This window comes from Mastigoproctus giganteus, chromosome 7, assembly GCF_048544385.1.
Source record: "Mastigoproctus giganteus isolate SK-2022 chromosome 7, ASM4854438v1, whole genome shotgun sequence".
Classification (NCBI taxonomy): Eukaryota; Metazoa; Arthropoda; class Arachnida; order Uropygi; family Thelyphonidae; genus Mastigoproctus; species Mastigoproctus giganteus.
In genome coordinates this window covers 186,442,610-186,467,830 of record NC_143581.1, presented here as the reverse complement: position 1 = coordinate 186,467,830, position 25,221 = coordinate 186,442,610, and the positions used below count along the sequence as shown (strand labels likewise).

General features: G+C 38.3%; 1 protein-coding gene across 1 annotated transcript in view; it reads right to left on the bottom strand.

Annotated features, from left to right (window-relative positions):
- The window catches only part of LOC150083404 (DNA-binding protein RFX6-like), a 77,405-nt gene extending 52,870 nt beyond the window's left edge, over positions 1-24,535 (bottom strand). The window contains exons 1-5 of the mRNA XM_090378496.1: positions 24,228-24,535; positions 23,371-23,494; positions 18,159-18,220; positions 14,752-14,829; positions 12,811-12,838 (exon numbers count right to left, since the gene is read on the bottom strand). Coding sequence (XP_090234622.1) covers positions 12,811-12,838; positions 14,752-14,829; positions 18,159-18,220; positions 23,371-23,494; positions 24,228-24,535 — 600 coding nt within the window. The remainder of the gene's footprint in view (positions 1-12,810; positions 12,839-14,751; positions 14,830-18,158; positions 18,221-23,370; positions 23,495-24,227) is intronic.
- Positions 24,536-25,221: the final 686 nt, after the last annotated feature.

Below are 25,221 nucleotides of genomic sequence, written 5' to 3'. Positions count from 1 at the left end.
ATTAGGCTCTATACAACTGACAATGCTTCTGGCTACCCATAGGGTATGCAGGACAGTATCCACTGCTGCTATACAGGTCTTAGCTGGGACACTTCCACTGGACTTGTATGTAACCTTCCGTGGCCTGACCTTTAGAATCAACAAGAAAATTCCAACCAAGATCTTAGACATTGAGCTAAACCTGAACACTGACCCTAAGGCAGAGAAAAGACGCTGTTACAATGAGATGATAAATATCTGGCAGACAAGATGGGACACTTCCAAAGGAGCAGCTACAAGGAGGTTCCTACCAGATGTGACTTTCCCCCCTCTAAGTCGGCACAGAAGTGGCTCTCTCTAACTCTTGAGACATCATTCCTAGTCACTGGGCATGGCTTATTGAACGAGAAGCTCTTCCAACTAGGCCTAATACCCATAGACGTTTGCTACTGCGGGGCCAAGGAGAATTGGTTCCACCTTCTCTATGAGTGCGCTCTCTATGAGGACCTGAGGCAAGACCTAGCAAATACTATCCCTCTCACTGAAAACCAACTGGACATTCTGTTGCAGACACCACAGAACCTTGCTGCCTTCCAGAACTTCTCAATGCAAATATTCACGCGCAGGAAAGCCTCCTACAGAATAACGCAGGCTCCGAATGGGGATCCCCAGACAGCAGCTTAAAACTTTTATTTTTAATTTATTTTATTTATTTATTTTATTTTTTTATTTTTTCGTCTCCCCACTCTCCACTAGCGTAGCTTCTCTCTCATTTTTTTTTTTTTTTTTTAATTACACCACGGGATTTTTATTTATTTATTTATTTATTTTTATTTATTAATTACATCACGGGATCTTTTTTTTTTTTTTTTTTCACTTTTTCTGGAATGGGCCCCCAGAGGAACCTGGTCCACCTTTTGACAACATCAGGTGAATCAGAGTTTCGTTTGAGACGGTACGTGTTTTATTGGGACTGGCCCACCTTCCCGTGGTGTGGACGAGTACCCAGAATCATCTGTCCAGGTGACTGATGCTTCTTGGTAGCCAAGAGGCCAGAACAGAACAACAGAACACACACATAATACACACAAACCTACGTCATTCACATTCTGGCCCATTTGTAGTGATACTGTACTTCACAGAGATACCAGGCGGAGTTGAACAGACGTTCTAGGAGCCGCACTTTACAAAACACATGCCCACATGTCACCTAAGGGGAAGACTAATGTTACTTATTCTCAGATAGGTACCACCACCACCACCACCCAGACGGCACCGTTTCAGGGCTATTTGGCCCTTCTTCGGTGAGTGGGTAGGTACCCAAGTGATGCAATGATGGCAAAAACAGTTATGAAGTATAACTCCACAATATGAGACATGCCTGATGGTGTATGATGTATTTAGACTAAGGCGCATTTAGGGCTAGAGGCTCTAGCAGCTTGAGGAACTGTGATGACTAAACTGCCAGTGTTTCACAAAACGATTGGAACTAAGGAATATCTTGTGTAGAACTAAACAACACAAGAGTTATGCGATTGTCATGTGACCAATCAGTTTTAAATGAGATACCTCTCCCCCTTCCCACATGCACGCTAAAAGTAACTATTCGGCGAGCACATGCTCTTGATAAACGTGGCAAATCCCTCCGCTCAAGACGAGGAAAACTGCCGTGTTTGCATAATTTGTTGGATTCCTCTGGTAGGGCTATCTCATGTAAGAAATTACCGAGTGACCCTAATATAATAGTTTGGTTTTTTTTGTTGGAAGAATTATCGCCTTCTACAAGAATCCAACAAATTAAGAAGCAGCTTCCAGAACAAGTTCCCGGTACCTGTCATGTGACTTCCTGCTCCAAAATGAAATAGGGAGAGATCACTGACAATACATTAAACGTTTTCCGTTCCCTACAGAAACATCACACCTTCACAAAACTGTTGCAAATTAATCACCAAACCTTGGCAGTAAAATTTTGACAAGCTACACCCAATTTAATTTTTTTTTGTGTCTGCTTGGTTGAATAAATACTTCTCTCATCAGAAACGGATTTAGCACTTCGAAGTCCATTCGCTATCCGCGAGGAACGTAAAACAGTTTGTACTTTCTCAATTTTTATTATTAACAGTCCTCTATATCAGCTTATTAAGCTGGTATGGAGGACCTTTCCAAACAAGTGGAGGACGGCGATGTATCGTGCCGTTACATCGTTGTCTGCTACTCGATTGGAGAAGTCTAGGTTTGACTGAGAAGAAAAAAATTCTTCCCAGTCTTTGACTGGGAAGAATTTTTTTCTTCTTCAATCGAGACTGTGGCTGGCCCATTTCAGGCAGAGGGTGTAGGACTTCTCTGCGATTTATTCTAGTTCTTTCAGCCCGCATAACATGCAAATCAGCCTGGGAACACAAACTTCTGCAATCAAATCGATATAGAGCCAAATGGATATGACGTTAAAATAATAATTTCGATTTTATAATGAAATTTCTAGAGTATAAAGCGCTTAAAAGTTCAAACAACAGCCATCAAGTTACTGTTTGAACTTTAAAAAAAATGGCTATGGAATTTTGAAATAATAAAAAATAAATAAAAATTAGCAGTGATGTGACCATTCTGAACAAACATTTTACTAAGTATCTCCTAATTGGACATATATTTATACACTTTTATTTTTCCTTATTTTTAACCCTATAATACATACTATTTTTTTTTCTTACATGCTTTTGAACATCCTGTATATTGTGTGTGTATGTGTGGAGATGCATAATAACAGCGGGGGATATTAATTCTAGAGGGAAATCCCCTCCCTGAATTATACACAGACTTTTACCCTTATAGAATTGTTCTCGCTTTAAATCTCTTCTAGTTCAGAACATTAATCTGAATTGATCGCCCATAAATTTCCGTTGATGGTACTTTAAAAACAAAACCCTTGAATAGTCAGGCACACATTTGCTGAAAGTTATTATTTCAAAGCGTATGATAGCTCGGGTGACTTTGAAAACAGTATTTTTAAGGAAACAATCTCGAGAAAAGTGGCGACCAAAATGAGAAGAATCACTATCTGATTTCATGATCATCATTTTGATTTTTTACGACCAATGTGATATATATATATATATATTTGCCTAATTAATAACCACAGCAGAACAAATTTCTCCTTCACAACGAATTGGCTTGGTACTGCACGACTTTCAAACGTATTTCTTTGCATGTACTATTATTATTTAATTTTGTCCCCAAAGATATAGAATAGTATATGTTTATTTTCCATATTCTTTATGTTGAAGCCATTTTGTTGCCGGATTTCAAGAGGAGGGGGGATGGTAATCCTAATTACTACTGTACTGAGAATAATAATAATAAAAAAAAACATTTTTGACTCATGCTCTAGACGGTGCAACGTACCCATCTTACTCCAATCTTTTATAGATGCCAGTCACATTGTTCAAAAATTAGGTAACTCGGGTGGATATACAATTTCGGTAGTAATCTGATAAGTTGTATGCAAAGGGCATAACTCATCGAGATAACAACACCACCCTCATGAACATTTTAAGAGATAATATAAATCGTGTTGCATGTTTTATTAGTTGGTAGAATTTGTCTTCCACACAGGCGAAAGAACAATAAACACATTCGTAAAATATTTTCAGCAAATAAATGAAAGAGGTGAAAATATTCTAAAAACTGGGTAAATTCATGTATTTCCTTAAATCGCTTCGTAAATGTGTTGAATATTTTTATTTCCCCCCTTTCCTATAGGTTGAAGAAGGCTTAAGTGGCTATATTTATCAGTAACGACACCTTGTAGATCCGCTGACAGGTGCGATAAGGCTGTCGACTACAGACTGCATGGTGCCAATCTTTCTAATCTCTGTTTTTATCAGCTTGAAACAACATGCCACACTTATCGCACCCTTTGTTAACGTGACACATGGAAGGAGTAACTAGAGGCCGAAGGCTTTTGTCAAAAATGTTCTTGCTAGGAGCTTCTGTTTGCGCATGCAAAACAGAAAAAAAAAAATGAAGATTTTACCTGACACGTTGCTTATTTTGGTAAATGAATAATATATCAAGGACATCATGCAAAAAACGGAACTCCATGGCTGATTCTCCACCCATATCAAACGAGTAGTGAATGCTAATACAAGGAACTTATTGGGAATTATTGAAATCATTTTCAAGCAGGCTAAGTTAGTGCTGAGACTAAGATGCAGAATTTTTCCATTCCACAAAGAAGAGAACACAATATTGTTTTTTTTTGGCATTATTCCTAACTTGCTATCAGATATATGGAAAATATCGAAGAATAATAAACAGACTTGAATCATCTGAAAATCAAAAGAAAATGTCCGGTGTGTGTTATTTTTGATTAATTTGCAAGTGTTCATAATTTGTAACGAAAGATCTCTTTGAATCCAAGAAATTAGTTTAATGCTGAAAAAACTTATTTATTCTAACGAAAATAACTCTCGAAAACTTTAGTTTTGAAAAACAAACTTTTAAAAGGGGTTTGTTATGATATTTTGTTGCACTATCACAGGGGGGGAAAATGATGGCCCTAAGTAATCGGTAGGGCTGAATTTTCTTGAAATCGCCAAAAAAAAAAAGAAAAAAAAAAGGGTAAAAATGGGATAAAATACCTACCGGCTTCCCCCCCACCTCGGATCACAAGAATGTGAGCATAGATTATGTCCGATTGTGTGATACATACTAGCAGGGGCGGTCCCAGGATTCGATTTTCTAAAGGATGGGGGATAAAGCAGCGTTCCAGGTAATCATTAAGCTTTAATCATCCTGTAATAGCAAAAAAATTCGCATTATTTTAATTATAAGGGGGGGTATAACTCCTTCAGCCCCCTCGTGTGACGTAATTTTAATGAACAAAATTTGAAGTTCTTTGTCAGTCCTCATCAAAAGTCGCATTCAAAGGGGAATTATTCTGATTCTAAATAGATCCATGTACACATGAAAAGGTAATACCCAATGATACATAAACAGATCCAGTACACGTGAAAGGGCAAAACCTAATTTTGTAAATAGACAGAAAGTTAACTAGAAGATGTGCTTATCGTTACCATTTCAGTTTACGTGTGATATTAAGTCATACATCTGATAAACGTAGCTGATAAAATTATCAGTTACATTATCGTAATAGCTCGAACCAGTGATGGCCAACTATCATTTTCCTTGTCAATTCTAGTCCTATCAGAATTTCCCTTCCCCATTTTTGACATCCTACTTCACATTTAAAAATATTACACCTCTGATTCCATAAGGGCATGATAATATTGCAACTCAATTACGTAATTGCTAACAGATATTAGGACAAACTCCCAGAGGCTCACATCTGGTGAGTATGGGCTTGGCAAACCTAGAGCTGGATATCATCATTCTTCTCTTTCTTGATGATTTCTTTCTACTTCTGACTCTCTCTCTCTCTCTCTCTCTCTCTCTCTCTCTCTCTCTCTCTCTCTGACTCTCTCTCTCTCTCTCAGAATAACTTGGGAATTTTTTTTAGCTGGTGCAGCATAAGTAAGCCTCAGGTTTCCTTGCACCATATGACTAATAATAAGGCTGTGATGACTCATCATTCACTGAAAATCTTGTTTCTCGTTGACAACTAAATTGTTTTATGGTTTTTTCAGGCGCAACAGCAACTTGGGTCATATTGCACCGTATATGTTTATAAATTGCACGTGTTCTGTGGTCGATTTGCTGTTTTCTGGACGAAAAACTCAGTTTCCGGGAGAAAACCTATGATACCATCGCATGTGACCGACTAACTCAGCCACGTTGCGAAAAAGATAAAAATTCCTCGGGTCATTGAAGGGGAGGACTCTAAGTCAGATCTTTTCCATCTGGTGTGGGAAGATACCAACTGAGCTAACCACGAGGGTCTTGTACAAATAGGGCGTTTTATGTGGTTTTTTTTTTTTCATAAAAAAAGTAAATTGCAGCCATTATCAACCCACTGCAGGATGCAAGCCTCCTCAACAATTCATGCTGAGGGAAAATCTGAATTAACTTTATTAACTTAAAAACTGTATTAACTTTTCTTTCTTTGGCGCCTCCTAGGACTGCGTGCTGCGAAATTGTCTTTCTTCATCCTGGCCAGAAAAGTGAAAATAAATGTGACACCTTTTTGTGAGCCGGTAGCACTCTAGCAGTCTGCGTGGATAGCACAGTGGTATCGTCACCGTCCTCCACACACCGGGTGGAAAAGGCCTGGGTTCGAATCCCGTCGATGACGCGAGGAACTTTAATGGGCTTTTTTCACTCCGTGGCTGAGTTAGTCGGTCTCAGGCGTAGATAGCAAGGTTTTTCTCCCCAGTAACTGGGGTTTTTTTGTCCAGCAAAACAGGCAAATCGACCATAGAACATACGCAATTTACATACACAAATACGGGTTAATGTATTTAATTACGGGCAACCCTAAAATAATAATTTGATTTTAAATTTGGTAGCACTCTAGCTGTTGCTTCTGGTAGCAAGATTTAAAAACAATTGACCACAGGACGAAAGGTTATCGATAAATCGCCCTTGAACTATTCGGCGCATGGCTGTTTACAGCATCAACCTATTGTAGAAAAATTTATTTGTCCATCAGCATACTCTGAAAAAAAAAAAAAAGATTTCTCATCTTGCACACATCTGTTTGACGAGTTCCTCACCATGGACCTGGGGGAGGTGGAGGCCCAGGCCTTCGCAGACGACCTCGTACTGACGGTGGCGGCGGATTCCAGACAGAACCTTGAAACGCTTGCAAACCAAGCCCTTGAAACCTTGCAGGACTGGGCAAAACTACACACCTTAACAATCTCGCCAACGAAGACGGACTCAGTACCACTGAGAGGGTGGTTAAACCTTAGAAGACCACCACAAATCAAGCTGGCGGGACAAACAATCAAACTGTCAACGCAATTCTGCCCAGACACGATAGGAAGGAGTATATGATGAGAGCCCTGTCAATCAATTCGGCCCTGGAAAGATTGTGCAGGGCTCAAGGGGTAGAATTTTTTTCAGCCTGGTCTGTACTTGTTAACAGGAGAGACTGCTTCTACAGGGATGGGATACACTTAAATAGAAAGGGTGCAAGAATGTTTGCTGATGCTATCGAGGCAATGTTAGGTGGGTCGGAAAACTGCTAGATTGGGGGGATACAAGGACTAATAGATTAACAGTAGCCACTGGCAGAGGTGAAAGTGATTCTTGCACTGCTTCTATTGGAATGAGCCGCAGCCTGGAAAATAAGATGCAGGATATTTCAGAGACTGCTGGGAATCATTGGGGTACAAGTAAACACATGGGTTGTGTTAGGGTAGCTAAGAAAAAGAACAGGTGCATGTATACTTGTGTGTACACCAATGCTAGGAGTTTAGTAAATAAATTTGATGAATTTGAGGTGTTGCTCAAAACATCAAAGGCAGATATTGTGGGGATTTCAGAGACGTGGTGTCACACAGATATAAGAAATGCAGAACTGGAATTTGGGGAGTACAATGTCTACAGAAAGGATAGACAGGATAGGAAGGGAGGAGGGGTTATGCTATTAGTTAAAAAACACATAAAATCCAAGGAAGTGAAGCCAGTCGACATCGCTGGACAGTGCAGTGTCGAGTCAGTTTGGTGTGACATAAGCATTGGGAGATCAAAATTGAGAGTAGGAGTGTGCTATAGGCCTAATGACTCTGATGAGTATAATAAGAAACTGTTCGGAGAAATAGAGTGGGCCAGTAAATCAGAGAGTCTTATAATGGGGGATTTTAATTTCCCAGATATTGACTGGAATTTGGGGGCTGGTCACTCACACAGTAGCAAGGCTTTTATGGATTTATTGGATGATTGTTTTCTACATCAGCATGTTCGGGAGGCAACTAGAGGGAGTAATACTCTTGATTTGATTATCAGTAGTGATTCTTCATGCATTAAGAATCTGCAGATAAATGAACCACTTGGTGGCAGTGATCACAGTGTGCTGAAGTGGGAGTTACTCAAAGAGGTAACTACCATTAGGGGTAAAGGGAAGGGGTATTGCTTTCGTAAAGGCGACTACAATGGACTGAGACGGTATTTAAATTCTATACAGTGGGATCAACTGATGATATTGCCAACAGCAAATTCAAAATGGGAAGCATTCAAAGAACTTATCGTGGAAGCTACTAGGCTTTACATACCAACTAAGAAATATTGTTCAAGGTTTAGGCCTAAATGGTTGTCAGATGAACTAATGAGGCATATGGCAGAGAAGAAAAATGCATGGGATACATACAAATTAACACGTGACACGGACGCCTATGATAGATACAAGTTGATCTGTAACCAAGTTACAAAGGAGGTTAGGCAGGCGAAGGCAGATTACGAGAGATCCTTGGCAAGGGATGCGAAGAAAAACAGCAAAGAGTTCTTTACTTATGTAAACTCTAGAAGGAAGGGGATGAATCAGATTGGTCCACTTGAGATCGATGGGTCAACTGTTGATGACCCTGCTCGGGTAGCTAACAAACTAAATGAATATTTTGCATCGACATTCACACATGAGGAGTTATTCAGCGAGGGGAATGCCAGAGGTGTATTCAACTCTAGCAGTAAGCTAGAGAATCTTGTAATAACTGAGAGCAAAGTGGAGGAGAAATTGTTGAAGATAAACACAAGAAAGGCACCTGGGGTGGATGGGATCTATCCAGTTATATTAAAGGAGGCAGCAAAGGAGGTAAGCAAACCCTTAGCCATAATTATGAGAGCTTCCTTGGACTCAGGGGAGGTATCCATTGACTGGAGATGTGCAAATGTGACCCCAATTCACAAAGGGGGATCAAAGGCTGACACAAGTAATTATAGACCTGTGAGTTTAACTTCTGTTCCCGGAAAATTAATGGAGGCACTGGTGAAAGAAGCACTGCAGGATCATCTAGACAAGACTTCAGTTATAGCTAGGACACAGCATGGTTTTGTTAAGGGGAAGTCTTGCCTGACCAATTTGATTGGATACTATGATGCAGTCACAAAAGAACTGGATGCAGGGAATAACTTTGATATTATATACTTGGATCTTAGAAAGGCTTTTGATACTGTTGCACATGGAAGACTGCTGCACAAATTGGAGCAGTGTGGCATTGGAGGCAAGTTGCTGCTATGGATAAAGGGGTGGTTGAGGGGGAGAAGACAGAGAGTGGTAATCAATGGACACTGCTCATCGTGGACTAATGTTATTAGTGGAGTCCCTCAGGGTTCAGTATTGGGGCCTTTATTGTTTTCTGTATTTATAAATGATATTGATGATGGTATATCAGGCTTAATGTCCAAGTTTGCAGACGATACGAAGGTTGGCAGGGTTGTCAAGGACACTACTGACACTATGCTGCTGCAACAGGATTTGGAAAGGTTGAGCAGATGGGCTTCGAGGTGGCAAATGAAGTTTAACATTGACAAATGTAAAGTACTACATATGGGAAACAGCAACCCCAGAGCAATGTATCAACTCTGTGGTACTACACTGACAGTGGTAGAGAATGAAAGGGCCCTGGGGGTGGTGGTGCAGGCAGATATGAAGTTCTCTGAGCAGTGCAGACGAGCTGCAAGAGTAGCTCATGGTGTATTGTCAATGATATATAGGAATTTTTCTAGCAGGGATAAGGAGGTGATTATTCCCTTGTATAAGGCAATGGTCAGGCCACACCTAGAGTACTGTATACAGGCCTGGAGGTCTCATTTCAGGAAGGATGTAGAGCTGCTGGAACGAGTACAGAGAAGGGCAACTAGATTGGTGAATGGGACAAAGGGGTTCTCTTACGAAGAAAGGCTTAAGTTTTGCAAATTACAGTGTCTGGAAACTAGGCACCAGCGGGGTGATCTGATAGAGGTGTACAAAGCCTTGAATGGTTTGAGCATGCTCAATGCTGATGGGATTCTTCCTCTAGCTCAGAAAAATCACCTGAGAGGGCATAAATTCAAATTGAGGAAAGACAGATGTAGGATAGATGTGCGGAAATTTGCTTTTAGCCAGCGGGTGGTTGGTGGGTGGAACAGACTTCCATCCCTTGTCGTGGAAGTTGATAGCCTAAATAAGTTTAAGGCTCAGCTGGACAGGTATTTCGAACGAACAGAGGGGTGAAGTGGAAGTGGTTATTTTTATTTATTTATGTTACTTTTTTTTTTTTTTTTTGGCTGATGCTGCATAAGCTTGCTTTCTTGCATCAAATGCCTCTACTAATGCTAATGCTAAATTAAATATCTGGGACTGATCATCGATCAGAACTTATCAGCATAAGTACACGTGCCCTGAGTGACCGGGGTTCAAGCTCGTGACTGCTGAGTACGGTGCTGTTTCTTGTATTGTGTCATCTTGTGAACTCCCCTGACCGTTTGGTCGCCCCGGAGTATAAACAGAAAATTTAATTTAATTCGCACCTAATCTATCTAAAAGAGAAACTTCGGAAATACACAGCGCTCGTTGCCAGAGTTACACGCAGAGACTGGGGGCTAAACAGGAGAACCCTGTCCCTGTATTATAAAGCCATCTTCATCGCGATAATTACATATGGATCTCCCATATGGTACAAGAAAGCAGGAACAGCAGTGAATAAAAGGATACTGGACACGACCCAACGCAACACATTATTAACAATAACAAGAGCATGTAACACGGTTAGTACGAGTGCCCTACAGGTCCTTGCGGGGACCCTACCCTTGAATTTAGAGGTAACCCGCTGCTGACTTATGTATCTACTAGCCAAAGGAACCCAAACCACCTACAACGGTCTTACCATTGCCATCACCAATAACAGGAAAAACGAGAAACAAAAAATAGTGGACCACCTTGTACAAATTTGGCAGAGAAGATGGACAGACGTGGAAAAAGGAGCGATAACAAAAAATTTTATTCCCCAAGTAATCAAGCTGTATTCCAAGGCTCCCGCATGGCTGTACCCAGGCCTAAACACTACTTTTCTACTCACCGGCCACGGGCCTTTCAAGGCCAAATTAAATGCCTTGGGCATAATCGAAGAATCACACTGTCTCTGCGGCGAACTAGAAACATGGCATCACGTTATGCATCAGTGTGAAATATACGAAGACATCAGATGTCAAATGATTACGAGAATTAAATACATCCCTAACACCCATCCCCACACCGGGTGGAAAAGGCCTGGGTTCGAATCCCGTCGATGACGCGAGGAACTCTAATGGGCTTTTTTCACTCCGTGGCTGAGTTAGTTGGTCTCAGGCGTAGATAGCAAGGTTTTCTCCCCAGTAACTGGAGTTTTTTCGTCCAGCAAAACAGTCAAATCAACCATAGAACATACGCAATTTACAGACACAAATACGGGTTAATGTATTTAATTACGGATAACCCTAAAATAATAATCCCTAACACCCAGGAACACCATCTCCTGGACACATCAGAAGAATTTGCGGCATTTAGTCGCTTTGTCCAGGACGTCTTCTCCAGAAGAAAACTACAAATAGCCATCCACCAAGGCGAACAGGAGTAATGAAACGAAATATGGACGCCAAGGAATACGAGAAACTAAGGACGGGGATATCAACCAATGATTGATGACCATTGGAATATGCCACCCAAAGTTGAGAACGGAACGCCACCCGTTTAAGATAACAGAACTCACATGATAGGGAAGTAAAAAAAAAAAAAAAAAAAAAAAAGTTATCATTCAATCAGAGAAGGATGCTGAACCAAAGAAAGAGGAACACAAGGATGCGGCTTGCCCCATGAGTGACAATGAAGAGAAACAGACGTGAGACAAAGGCCATATTGGAGACCTGAAGAGGGCACTCTAATCCTCTTCATCTATAATTCCTAACTCCCCGGGAGGAGGGGACGGCCACACGGTCCCCCCTTCTCGCCATCCCCTGTTTCCTCTCTGGTGGGGCATGGGCATGCCCCACTGAAACTGGGGCCGCCTTCTCTATTGGCTCCATACTTCTGCCTTTCCCCCCCAGTTTTCTGCCTCCCTCCTCTCTATCTTCACGCTAGCGGAAGTCCCACACATCAAAATTAATACATCAAAACCGCCATACGCCCAGCATTCGGCCTAAAAAATTAAAGCGATAATATCCCCACGTTAACGCAAATAATAAAAATCACTTTAATTTATTTTCTTGATGACCATTGGAATATGCCACCCAAAGGGTTTTTTTTTTTTTTTTTTTTTTTTTGTCCTAGCCGCCGAAATCTCAGGAAACTAAGCGGCAGGACCTGCCAGAGTAAACTAAGTCTACGGAGTTCCTGGCCTGCCTCCACGGGGCGTAAGTGGGGCAACGTTGGATCCCAACAGGGGCTCAGTGGCTAAATGGCCAGAAGAACAACGGTACACGATCCAAGATCCATACACTTTTAAATCTCTGGCATTTACAGTGTACTGTAATACACCACAACGTAAACTACGCCGAGATGGAGGGAAACCCCTGGTGCCGCTGGACCCTAAAAACACTTACACTTACTACTTGCACACATGTTGGACATCCAGCGAACTGGTACACCCACAATTAAAACTACGCGGAGATGGGGGGGGGAACCCCTGGTGCCGTCTGACACTAAATACACCTTAATACACTAAATATGTAACTGTTTAGGTACATTGGAGATTTGTGAACAGTGTCCATTTAAGTATTTATTACTGTCATATTTATTACTGTCTTATGGCCGCGATGGATTGCTTGCAGCCTATTTATTTTTATCTACAAATGTATTGCTGCAATAAAAACTATTATTATAAAGAAATTAATTTTACAAATTTTGCAGTCGCTAAACTGCAAATGAAAGTCTTTTTCAGATTACTCAATTAAAGTTTCTCCCTCTTTCTCAGTCAAACTTACCTCATTTTTCATTTTCGATCCTGAAAACCTGGAATCAACAGAAAAGTACGTGAGAATATTTATTATCAGTAAAGAAATATTAATTACTTTTGAAAAAGAGATGTGTAATACGATAAATAGCTCCTTTTTTAGTTACTATGTTTAAAATAAAAATTCTTAATTAGACACATCTGTACGATTACCTATCGACTGGTTTAGCCAGAACGATCAGAGCTTAATCTCAATTAAGCCATTTCACAATTCTTTCTGGTGTTGACAAAGGATTAACTTGCCATTTTCTCATATTACTACCTGCAACCTTTTGTTTGCATTAAGAGAAGCGTGTTATCGTGCTGTTACCGACCGTTCCGAAATTGCTTATCTTAAGAGCAGCAAGTGAAATTGTGTTCAAGACAACACTTCTAACATATGCAGCTGTCACTTGACGCAGCCAAAAACTTTGATTATTTTGTTAACTATTATTTTGTTATTTTTCTAATTCTTTCTATATATAGAAAAAAAGAAATGCGTCACTCATATTCAAAAAAATAACTTACTGGTAAAATTTTAAGTATTGATAAATAAACACAGGCGCATCGTTTAAAATGCAATTTTTTTTAACCACAAAAAAGACAATCTCCATATAAGCCTTTCAACTGATCATGCAAATCATATAAATAAACAGTTAATACTATTCACATTTTATGTTAACGTACAAATTTTGAAGTAATTCTATTATCTACGACTGGGTGTGGCTTAGATCATATTTACAATCAGCGTCAATAGATCACTGATTGGTTAGATTAGGCAATAGAACTGTAAAAAAATACTTGAAAACTTTAAAATAAAATTTCTAATTTAGATTTTGTAAATTATCATAAAAGGTATAATGTAGTTGTACAATTATAAACTAATTGTTCCATCTACTGTGCATAATGAGGAATTTAATATAAAATGAGTTAACTAAACTGGCGGAAATTAGACTTTGGAAAAGGCGAAATTAGCTTACGTTAATTTAATCTCTTCGTTTTTCTGTGAGAAATAATGGTCTTATTTCTCACAGCAAAACGAATGTTTCCTCTACCAATAGTTTCCTTGATATTGTACTACTCGAAAACAAACTCCATCTTCAAAAGGTTAATTTGCCATTTATTTAAAATATGAGACACTGCTTAGCAGTTCTGAAACTTCTGAAAGCGTTATTAGATATGTTGTTGTAGGGTTTTAGGCGCACCAGCGACTTAGGCCATATTGCTCTGTCTGTAAATCGCGTGTTTTTTGTGGTTGGGTTTCTGCTTGCTGGACGAAAAACCCGAGTTTCCGGTAGAAAAAACCATGCTACCCTCGCCTGAGACCGACTAACTCAGCTACGTTGTGAAATAGGCCCTTAAAAATTCCTCATGCCATCGACGGGATTCGAATTCAAGTCGTTTCCAACCTGTGTGGCAAGACGGCAATTCTGCCAACTGTGCTACCCTCGAAGGCGTCATCAGATAGCAGGTGCATCTATCCTAGATGGTCTCTATATATTATCTATAAATTACGTGTATTCTAGACAGATTTGCCTTTATGAGGGAGGAACACCCGGGTTCATAGAAAAAAAAAATCCTACATCTTTGCCAGAACGCTGACTAAGGTCCAAAATAAAGAAGCCTTAAAAAAGAATAGAATTCCTCCCGTCTGCGAAGAGAGTTAATTTAGATAAAAATGGAATTAGTTTACGAAATATGCCTACTACTAAATCAGAAATTGAGCGTAGTTATAAGTAGTGTTTAGGTTGGACTAGTTCGCTTAAACGCCATTGCCAAAAGCTATTTTTTCCAATTTATTATAACTATCGTAGGAGTCGATCAAGAGCTACTAAACCATTCCCTCAGAACACAATTGCTTCGCAATCTATCGAACCGGTAGTTTTCCTTCGATCTGAAAACCTGTTGCAAGAAAAAAAAAAGGTATACATACCTTGTTAATCCTTTGGTGGAGTATATGGTGTGGTAGTATTCGCTGTTTTCCTTTATTCCAATTCCGTGGTAGTGGTACCTATGGTAATCATAAAAAGTTAATCCATTCATTTTTCCTCGTGTGAACTTGAGCAAGAAGCAGTTTTCTCGAAAAAAAAAAAAATAAATAACAAACAAACAGAAATACTGTAATCACTGTTCACAATTTGTGAATGAACTTAAAAAATTACGGCTACATCCAACATTATTAATAATTAATAGACAATTTTTTAGTGATGAAGGATCATTCCACTTTAATGGACAATTAATCTATACGATTCGATCCTATTATTCTATACATGAGACCTATCCTCATTGGTTCACTTAAATACACTATTCAATACGATTTCTAGAACTACTATGTGGTTAGGAATCCATGGGACACAAAACGTATTGGATCGTGTTTTTGTTTGATTTATTTTGAATAACCAGTAGACCAAAATAATTGCAACTGTTATAGATGTTACTAGTAATATACTGGGATTATTTGTCACTTTTCTTTCAAAAAAGATGCACTCTTCAATAAATGCACGCAACTGGTTGGACAAAACATTTATTGAGGCAAAGATCAACTGAATGGCTTAAACCCAGATTTAATTTCCTAATTGTTTTTTTTTTTTTTATTCAGAGTCATCAGAATACTTCTTTACATTAAAGAGCCGAGAACACTTCACGAACTAAGGATAACATCCGAGGATACAATAGCAACACTCAAGAAAAATTAAGAAATTCTCCTTCAATACCTAACTAACCAGAGCACAGAAAGTACATAGAAGACACGTGAATATTCACAATAATTACATGTGCTGAGATTTATAAGGATAGTTAGTTTCTTTTACTAAACTCCAGTCTAGCAAAGGAAGCTACACTAGTTCAGTAATGGAAAAATCCCCAAGTGGCTTGGGCAAGAATTGCGCACCTGCCTCTTCAAAAAAAAAACAAACGCTCTACTATCTGCGTTGTTTGCTTAGGTGAACAATTAAACTCTTCTCTAACAAGTCTGGCTGCGCACAAGTACCAAACTGATAACACTTTTTAAGGGTCATAATCGGCGCTGAGTGACCCACAGTTGGATACATCAAGGCATTGCAGAAACTAGCCTAACATTAATTTTAATTGGTATAACCTATCACAGTAGTCTTGACACTCTGAAATTTTATAAAGTTTAATTTTAAAAATTACACATCAGTGAAAAGTGGTTTTATTTCAGGTTTGCTTATAGAACCCTCTTCTACCGAAATTGATAACAAAGTTGGTGCGACATTACACTTCTTAATGGTCTCTTCTTCTTTGTAAAAAGTATATAGTGAGTAACGGAATGTGAACAGTTAATATTTAAATTTCTTTATAAATCCGTAGGGGCTTAGTTGAACGATACATCACTGTATACCATTCGCTTGAAGAGCTCTGGATTCGAGTCTCGTGGAAGATTGGAAGCATTTGTAGGATTTATTTATTGACTTTTTTCCTTTGTCAACCTATGCATTTTTTTTATTTCGCATGACCCATGTCCAGTGCGAAATATCTTAAATAAATATATATTTACATTTAATTGAAATTAAATATTAATTTAAATAAAAATATTCGGTATGACTACTTTTGTCCAGTTGGCATGGTACTCCAGCTCATGTGGTTGCATATATTATATTTGTACGAGCGTGAATTCACCGATCAGATCGACTAACTACAATCCTGGTTGAAGAGGCTTTTAAGGATTCCTTCAGTCTCCGAACCTAGACGTTCCCAAAGAGTGACAAACGGTAACCCCACTGGATTGTCTTGAAGGATGCCTAGAGATTGTCTAGAGAGATTAAACTTATCAAAATAAGTTTAATCTCTCTATAATTATGAAGCCATTGTTGTGTCTCCCTACTGGAACAAATAAGGCAGATTTTATCAAAATACATGACAGTGGACAGCACTGATTCCTTATGTCAAGAAAAATGTTTGTTTCCTGGAAGGCCAAGATACTCTTACAATATCACTAGTTTCTGCATATCTTAAAACGCCTACCTTTTCTGTACACGCGAGGTTTATTTATACCCTTTCATTAAAGAACTACAAATTTGTTCATGATATGATTTAAACGTAGGAAGGGTTGTTAACGACTAGAACCATGCTATTTTGCTTCAAAATGACTTAGACTGGTTGCACAAATGCTGTGAAAAATAGTAAATGAAGTTTAATGCTTCTAAATTTAAAATTTTGCACCTGGGGAACAGAAATACAGGGGTTACTTATGCTTATGAGATAAGGGAGAGGAGTTAAAAGTGATTCGTGCAAGCAGATTAAGACTTAAAGGTTGCGATTCAGTCGGACATGAAATTTTCCATCCAGTGAGAATCGACGACTGCGAAGGCATATGGCGGTCTTTTTATGATATCTAGGACCTTCCCAAGTATAAAAGAGGACGTCTTTGCCGCTTTTTATAAGATAATGGTTCGGCCGCATTCAGAATATTATTTTCGGATCTGTACGCCATATTCAAAATAAAATGCAGAGCTTCTAGAAAGAATTCAATGAAGGGTAACCAAATTGGTAAAGAGTGTAGCTTAGAAATAGAGGACTGCAAAGTTTGGCAAATAAAGATCTACTTGCCAAATAAGGGGTATATAAGGGCCTGAAGGGAACCAGTAAAATTAACAAGGGAGGTATATTTCCACTGGTGGGAGAAACAAGAACTAGGGGTCGCAACTATTAAATTTTGTGAAGTAACAAAAGGCTGGATCTTATGAAGTTTACCTTCGGGAAAGGCGTAGATTATTGGAATAAATTGCCAGCCAGTAGTTGAGGCGGAGAGTTTGGTAAAGTTAAAACCGGAATTGGATAGTCATCTTTTAGCATGGGAGAATGGTATGAGTGATTGAGAATGGTTTTTTTTTTTTTTTTTTTTTTTTGATAGCTGCAGAAAAAGTTCGCTTCGTTGCATCATTTAGCTATTATAATTCTGATACTAGCTCATTTATTTTTATCCTTTGTTTAAAAAATGAAATTCACTTTAAGATTTCCGGTGACTCATATAGCAATATATTTATTTCGAACACACGTAAATTGAAAACATATACATGTACTATGCTTCCTGTTACGTGTTGTAGTTCGTATTTTCCAGTTGCCAGCTCGCCCAAAGGTTATGCAGACAACCGATACGCTTTGACAACCTGACACCACTTCCTGTTCCAAAAAACCTTTAAAGCTGCTTAATGATCGCTTAAGTGAAGAAAGGTAAAAATAACTTGTCAGATTATCAGACATTCGTAAGTAATCAGAAAACGAATATACATAAATTATTCGGTTCATGTGGAGCTTTTGGATATTTCATTATATTGGTGAACTGTCTTTAATCAGATAATTCAGAGCGAATTTACTTACTTTGAATGACCTCTTGCTCCAAGTCGCTTTGATGTTACATGAGGAAATGTTGTCCTGATCACCTACAAAGTAAAATAATATTTCACAAACATTACCGACGAATTTTTTCCACATCTTAAAATATTAGATTGTTTTCTACAAACCAGAACGCAATTGAGTTTCGGTGATTCTGCTTAATTTTTTTGTTAAGGCCTATTTACTAAGTGATTAAATGAAAATGATTCTTTAATCACTTTCGTGGCGGGTCTTCAATCAAGGAATGGGCAAATATCACGTAATACAATGGCTATTTTGATATGCTGTAATTCAACACAGAAAAAATTATTGAATACCTTTAGTTAAGTTCTCAAGTTAGACTACTATGTTTATCACCAACTCGCACATTTTCTTTTATTATTTATTATTCTGGTCAAACATGTATACAAACAGCAAATAACATACAATATAGCTAATTAGAGCCCCTTCCCACGTAATTTACAGACACAATACGCTAATGCCAAACTATAACAACTCAACCCAACTGACTGAGCAGGAAATCACTTAGTCACGTGTTTGGAATATGGACATAGAACTCTCCACTTACGAAAATAATCGGAAGAGTTGATTTCTCTAATGAGCAGTTTGACGATTGTAACGAAAGAGCAAGTATCATTCCTCAGATATGAAATAAGCCTCTCGTGATTCTGAGATACAGATTTCGCAACTACCTGAGATAGATTCGGTATTATGATACGTCCAAAGTTCTGCTAGCATTAGAAGAACGTCAGAACGGGAAGAATAACGGAACCACCTCCCGACTAGCGACGAGAAAAGTTTTGTCACAATTTACCAGATTTCTAACATAATGTCATCTCTTTCTGCACTTGTGCCGAGTAGAACGATTAGTAAACTACTGCCAGAATCAGGACTATATTCTAGCCCTCCATTGCCTCGTCTGCTTCTGACACAATGTCATCATTGCCAGCATTTGCATTGGTGCAGAGAGAGAGAGCCTCTTAAGAACAAGAATGGTGTCATGTTGTCTTTAGCGACGAATCATGTTTCTGCCTGGGATCCAGTGACGGTCGTATGTGCATCTGGCAATAAGTCGGGAATGAAACTAATCCAAACTATTTCAGGGAGCGGTATACTCCGCCAACATCAAAAATCATGGTGTGGGTTGCTATTAGTTACAATAGTCATTCACCTTTGGTCGTTATTGATGGCATGGCATTATGTTGAAACCATTCTTTTCATCATTAGCACTTAGACCAGTGCTTCTGTCTTTTTTACTCCGTTCTGAACGCTATTTTTCAGCAGGAAAATGTCTACCCTCATAGCGCTCACAACCCAACAGTGGTCTGCTTTATGTGGACATTCTTCCCTGCATGTTCATCAGCTCACTCGCCCATCGAACACATTTAGGATATGATGGGACATCCCCTGACCTCTGCCACTCAGCTCTTACCACTATTATCCAACTTACTGCTCAAGTGCAAGGACCATGGCTCAATGTTCCCCAAGATGATCGCCACTTTCTCAACTCCTACCGCGAAGTTTGGGCCCTTACATTGCTATTCATAAAGGCCATACTCAATTTGATGTGCATTTCATTTTTGTGAGTACTGCTGAATTGGTAAACAAAATCCGTTTCTTGTCTAGATTTGTATCGTCACTACTTATACTGATCACATTGCATTCCTATTAGGTGGGGCAACTTCAATGGCGACCAATAAAGTACTATCCATTAAAGTACTTTAATCGAAAAGTACTATCATTGAGCTCCTCGTAAATGAACTTTAAGTATTTGGTAAAATATCTAATTTTTGAGGAAGAAACAGGAATGTGCTTACTAAATGTCTAAAGTTAACTTACGAGAAGCTCGGTTAAAAAATAATCCAATTGAGTAGGAAACCTGGATTTCGCAATGCAGGTTTCCTACTCAATTGCATTGTTTTTTATCAGCTTCTAATAAAGTTCTTTAACCTGGGGCACTCTTCAGAAATCAGGTATTTTTACACCATTTCCAAAGATTACTCAAAAATTAACAGTAAGAACAATATGGAATAATTTAATTTAAGTCAGCTGGAAGTAGTTCATAATTTCTGGTGCACCTCTCAAGCAACTGCAAATTGAATTATATTAATGAAGTGATAGTTTATTAGAATTCAGGAAAGATATAGACCTGTAGAAAAAGGTACAGGGAAGAACAACGAGATATCCTTATCAAGGAAGACTTGTTTTGTGAACTGCGGGTAATAGAAACCACGTACGCTTAGTCACGTGACATCAAAAGGGAAGAAATTTCAACTGAGGGGAAGGGATAATGTAGACTGGATATCCAAAAATATTCTTTTAGTCAAAGAGTGGGCGACTCTCGGAATAAATTCTCAGCTTATCTAAATTTAAGGACAGACTGGATAAGTACTTGAGAGCAATAGAGAAATGAAAGAAGGATAGCTGATATTGGTTACTCTACCTAATTTTTTTATCTAATTTAAATTTAATTTTTTACTACATAAGCTTGCTCTGCACCATTTTGTCACTAATAACAGTAATTACCATAAAAATTCTTGTTAGTCCCCCAAACTGGATGTAAAAGGCCCGGGTTCGAATCCCCTCAATGAAACTCGGATTTTTCGTTGGGCAAAACAGGTAAACCGACCAGAGGACGCACACAATTTACAGACATAATACAGAAAGAAAATGAGATAAGACTCGGTGGCCCTAATATAGCAGCTTTTATTTATTCCCGTTAACTAATTAAAATCTACGCAAACTATTAGCGAGTAAATTTCCGGACATGGATAAATAGTTTGGCGAAATACTCTGCAACAAATTCATCTAATTGGTCCATCGTGACTCTCAAATATCTTATGTATTTTGCCAGTTCACCTTAATGGAAGTAAAAACCCACCAATTCGACCAAGACTTATCCGGTTTAAAAAAATCCATAAAAATTTGTCTTTCTGACGAGAAGTGTTGATGATCTGCAGCCGTAACCACTGTTTTGGATGCTATGGTTAAAACAGTGGACATAAAACCTATGTATCCTTATTCCTGAAAAATTGCTCAAACTATGAAAGGAACACAAGACTTTCAAATTTCATGCGCAGTAAAGCTCAGTTCAATTGTTAGCGAGTTTAAGTGTTTCTTTTCGTTTAAAAACTGCGAATTTTTCTAAATGAAGCAAAAAAAAAAAAACCTTCCCCGATCACATTTTCGGGAAAACGTAAATTATAAGATATACAAGTCCAATTTGGTACAGAAGAAGACCCTACTTTGAAAATACGTAATTTTCGCATCTTCAGCTTTCAGTCCTAATAACGCAAAGAACTGATTCTCGTTTTAACTGGTGACTCGTTAGATGGGTTTAAGTTTAATGAAGATTCACAAACTCCAACTCCTCTGGATGGCAGCTGAGTTATGCGGAGAAGCGAGATTTACACGTTACATACCTTGATGGTTCAAAACACTAGAAGAAAAGTACTTACCCTCACAATGAAATGACAAAACTTAACAAAAAAAAATTAGTGAAATAAAAGAAAACCTGATCTTCCTGCTGTGCCATTCGTGATTTGGCTTCCGCGTCAAGGCAAAAAAGTATAATATTAACTTATAAATACAAAAATTTATCACATTACAGTATATATTTACAAAAGAATTATAAGGTTGATAACGGTAAGTGATCTTACTGTCACAGCAGTTTGAGGAATTAATTTTAGGAATTAACTTTTTATGAATTAATTTTGGAGGAATAAATTTTTCTGAAGAGACTAAAAGTTCATTCCCAGGATATTTTTCGCATACTGCTTAGTCTTATTACACAAGCATTGATTTACTCTATCCATAATATTTCTTACATTAAATCCGATTAAATAGCGTTCCACTTGGCATTCCAACTTTCAATCTCATAAATATTTACTTGCATTTCGGACCGAAATGAAATCATCATCGTATCGAGATACCCAAGAACTGCTTATAAGTACCATAAATACAATAGTTCTAAATGAGTGGCGCAACGTGCCGCTTTCTTGTTTCGAAATGAAAACATGCCGATTATTCATTCCTAAATTTAGTTTGTACTCCAAAAATTCAACTTAATATTTTAATGGCACCAGCCGTATCCTGTATTTATCTGTAGAGGTGTGGGAGGACTTTAGAAATTCCTCCAATCATCGATGGGAAGCGAACTCAGACTTCTCCAAAGCAATGTATCGTGCTGAGTTAGCTGCCGCAGAAGATGCTTTGTAATGGGACCTTAAACACGAATTCTGAATGAGTGGTGCTTGTAATTTGAGTGACTACTATGTTTTTAAGAGAAGGACAAAAGCACGCAGAGTAACCTAGGATTCCATCATATACTGTAACACCCAGACTGCAATTATGTGATTTCCAAGCAATAATTGTCATAACCTCGATGATCGGCAATAAAAGACCGCGAATCGAAATCAAACTCTTCTCAGGGTGCCTTAAAATCTTTTAGACTGTAAACGTAATTTATGAGTGATACAAACAGTCACAAAAACTCTCAGTAATTTCATAAGCGGTTTTGGTTGTTTATCGTCTCATTTGGTAATCCATCAATTCCAGGAGCCATTCCCATTAACAAAAATCCCTACATAATGTTTACTATGCGACCTTTTTTTTCTTTCTCTTCGCATCTTTCCAGTATCTGGCCATTTTTTGCATTTTCTTATCCCATTCATTTTTTTTTGTCTCTGAACATTGCATCCAAACCATTCCTCTTTGCCTGTCCCTCTCTGGCTTCGGTTTCTTTTGCTCACGATATAGAATTAATTTTTATTGAGTTATCAATGGATTATTCTTCTGTCTGGCTCTAACCAAAAATTACTGCGCTCCATCTACTATATGAGTAAATTCAATGTATCTTTCTTCTGTTCCTTTGGAGTTCCGTCTCCATCTTCGACAGTCTCTTATACTTACCACTGGTGTTATTCTCTTATTGCAAATATTTTGTCCTATCCTTTAATTATGTGGAGGCGTGCTTCTTTTCATTTTCAGTTAATTCCCAAGGATGCTGAAGTGGCCAACTTTGACCCATTTTAAATCCGTATTTAAAATTAACCAAAGTTGGCCTCTGGAAAAAGTACCATTAATTAAACGACTGCTTTTTTAATCTCGAAATAAATATTTACCGTTTAAAAAAAATAATACTTTATTTGAACAACACACAAGACAATTCAAGAAGTTAAATAATTTAATTGCATACCTTTCCAAATGTAGCTTTACAGGCAGGCTCTAGTTTCTCTTTGCGACAAAAATCCAAATAGTGTTCGTACACTATACCTCTAGGCAGGCAAACGCCTTCACAGGCACAATAATTTTCGTCCAGCCTGAAAAACAGGACATATCCATACTTAGTTCATTTAAATAGCATATCATACATATAGCATGATACTTAATGTATCAAGTATAATATCTACGTATATGGAACTATTCTAAAGTATAACTTAAGATGTATTCAATTGAAAATTATTGCTATCAGTTATTTAAATTCATTAAGATCCCGTGCTCATATTTTAACTGAAATAATCTTGGCAGCTCAAGTATGTACCTGAGAAATAATTTAGAAAAGGATATCGTACGAAAGTCTTTTAATCTCTCTCTCTCTCTCTCTCGTTGAAGTTTTAAGTAGGTTCGAACCTGAATCCTTTAGATGAGCGTAGGTGGGACCCCGGCGCCCTCGTATGTAGCACAGATGGTAAAATCGCCGTCCTCCACACACCTGGTGGAAAAGACCTGAGTTTGAGTCCCGTCGATGACGTGAGAAATTTTAATGGGCCTTTTTCACAAAGTGGCTGAGTTAGTTGGTCTCAGGCGAGAGTAGCATGGCTGGCTTTTTCTCCCGGAAACAAGGGTTTTTCGTCTAGCAAAACAGAATATCGACCACACAACACACGCAATTTACAGACAATATACACGGAGCAATATGGCCATAGTCGCTGATGCTCCGAAAAAAAAAAAAAAAAAAAAAAAAAAAAAAAAAAAACCCTACTACAACAAAGGGACCACGGCAATTACACATTTCAGAGCATGAAAAAAAAAAGAACGTGATATTTTCCTTACCATTTCATTGTCATGGTTGTTTGCCGTTTCTTATCTTTTACTATCTGTGAGAAGCTTGGGGGATGATCTAGAATATTAGATGCACTTAAGCTCTGTTGTTCTTGGTTAAATCTTGGCTCACTCCTTTGACTTGAGCTCGGAAGTTCGCCGTATTGAATAATAGCCGGTTCTTCACATCCTGAAACAGATCCATCATCCAATTTCTTCTTTTTTCGAAGACAAGGCGAGGGATACAGCTCTGTATACGTTAGCTGTGTTGTTAGGGTGCCTAGTGTAGACTGATTCTTCCTTGCAAGACCATCGGCCATGGATCAAACGAAACTGTAATAAAAGAAAATTCACAACGTTAAGCTTTTATTAATAAACGCATGCGGCACCTTCCATTGCATTTGCTTGCATAAGCCTGCTAATAGAATGAGCCAATACAAATAGTAAACCCCTATTTATTAATATGCGCAGTGTCAACGCTTTGCAAAATTAAGAATTACGTGTTGTGTGCTCGCGAGTTAAGATTATTGTACAAAGTCTTTTAAATAAACCAGTGGTCTCAAACATGTAATACGCCATTTCATTTTCTGCTGTCCTTCCACTGCTTTTATTTTAATTATAGAATGCGTCCATTTATATTCAAGTAATTCAAAGAATTTTTTAAATACATCCATCATCATTAGAAAATACAGTATTCAAAATCATTATAACTGTTGTAGAGTTTTAGGTACATCTGCGACTTAGACCATAATGTGTCTCATAAATCATGTCTATAAATTGCGTGTGGTTGATTTGTCTGTGCTGAATGAAAAATCCGAGTTTCCAGAGAAAAAGCACGCAATCCTCGCCTTAGACAGACTAACTCAGCCACGTTGTAAGAAAAAAAAAAAGTCCATAAAAGTTTCTCGTGTCATTGATGGGATTCGAACTCGGGTCTTTTCCACCTAGTGTAGAGAGATCGGTGTTATATTTACTGGGTTACCTGCTAAAGCACATTACAACTGGC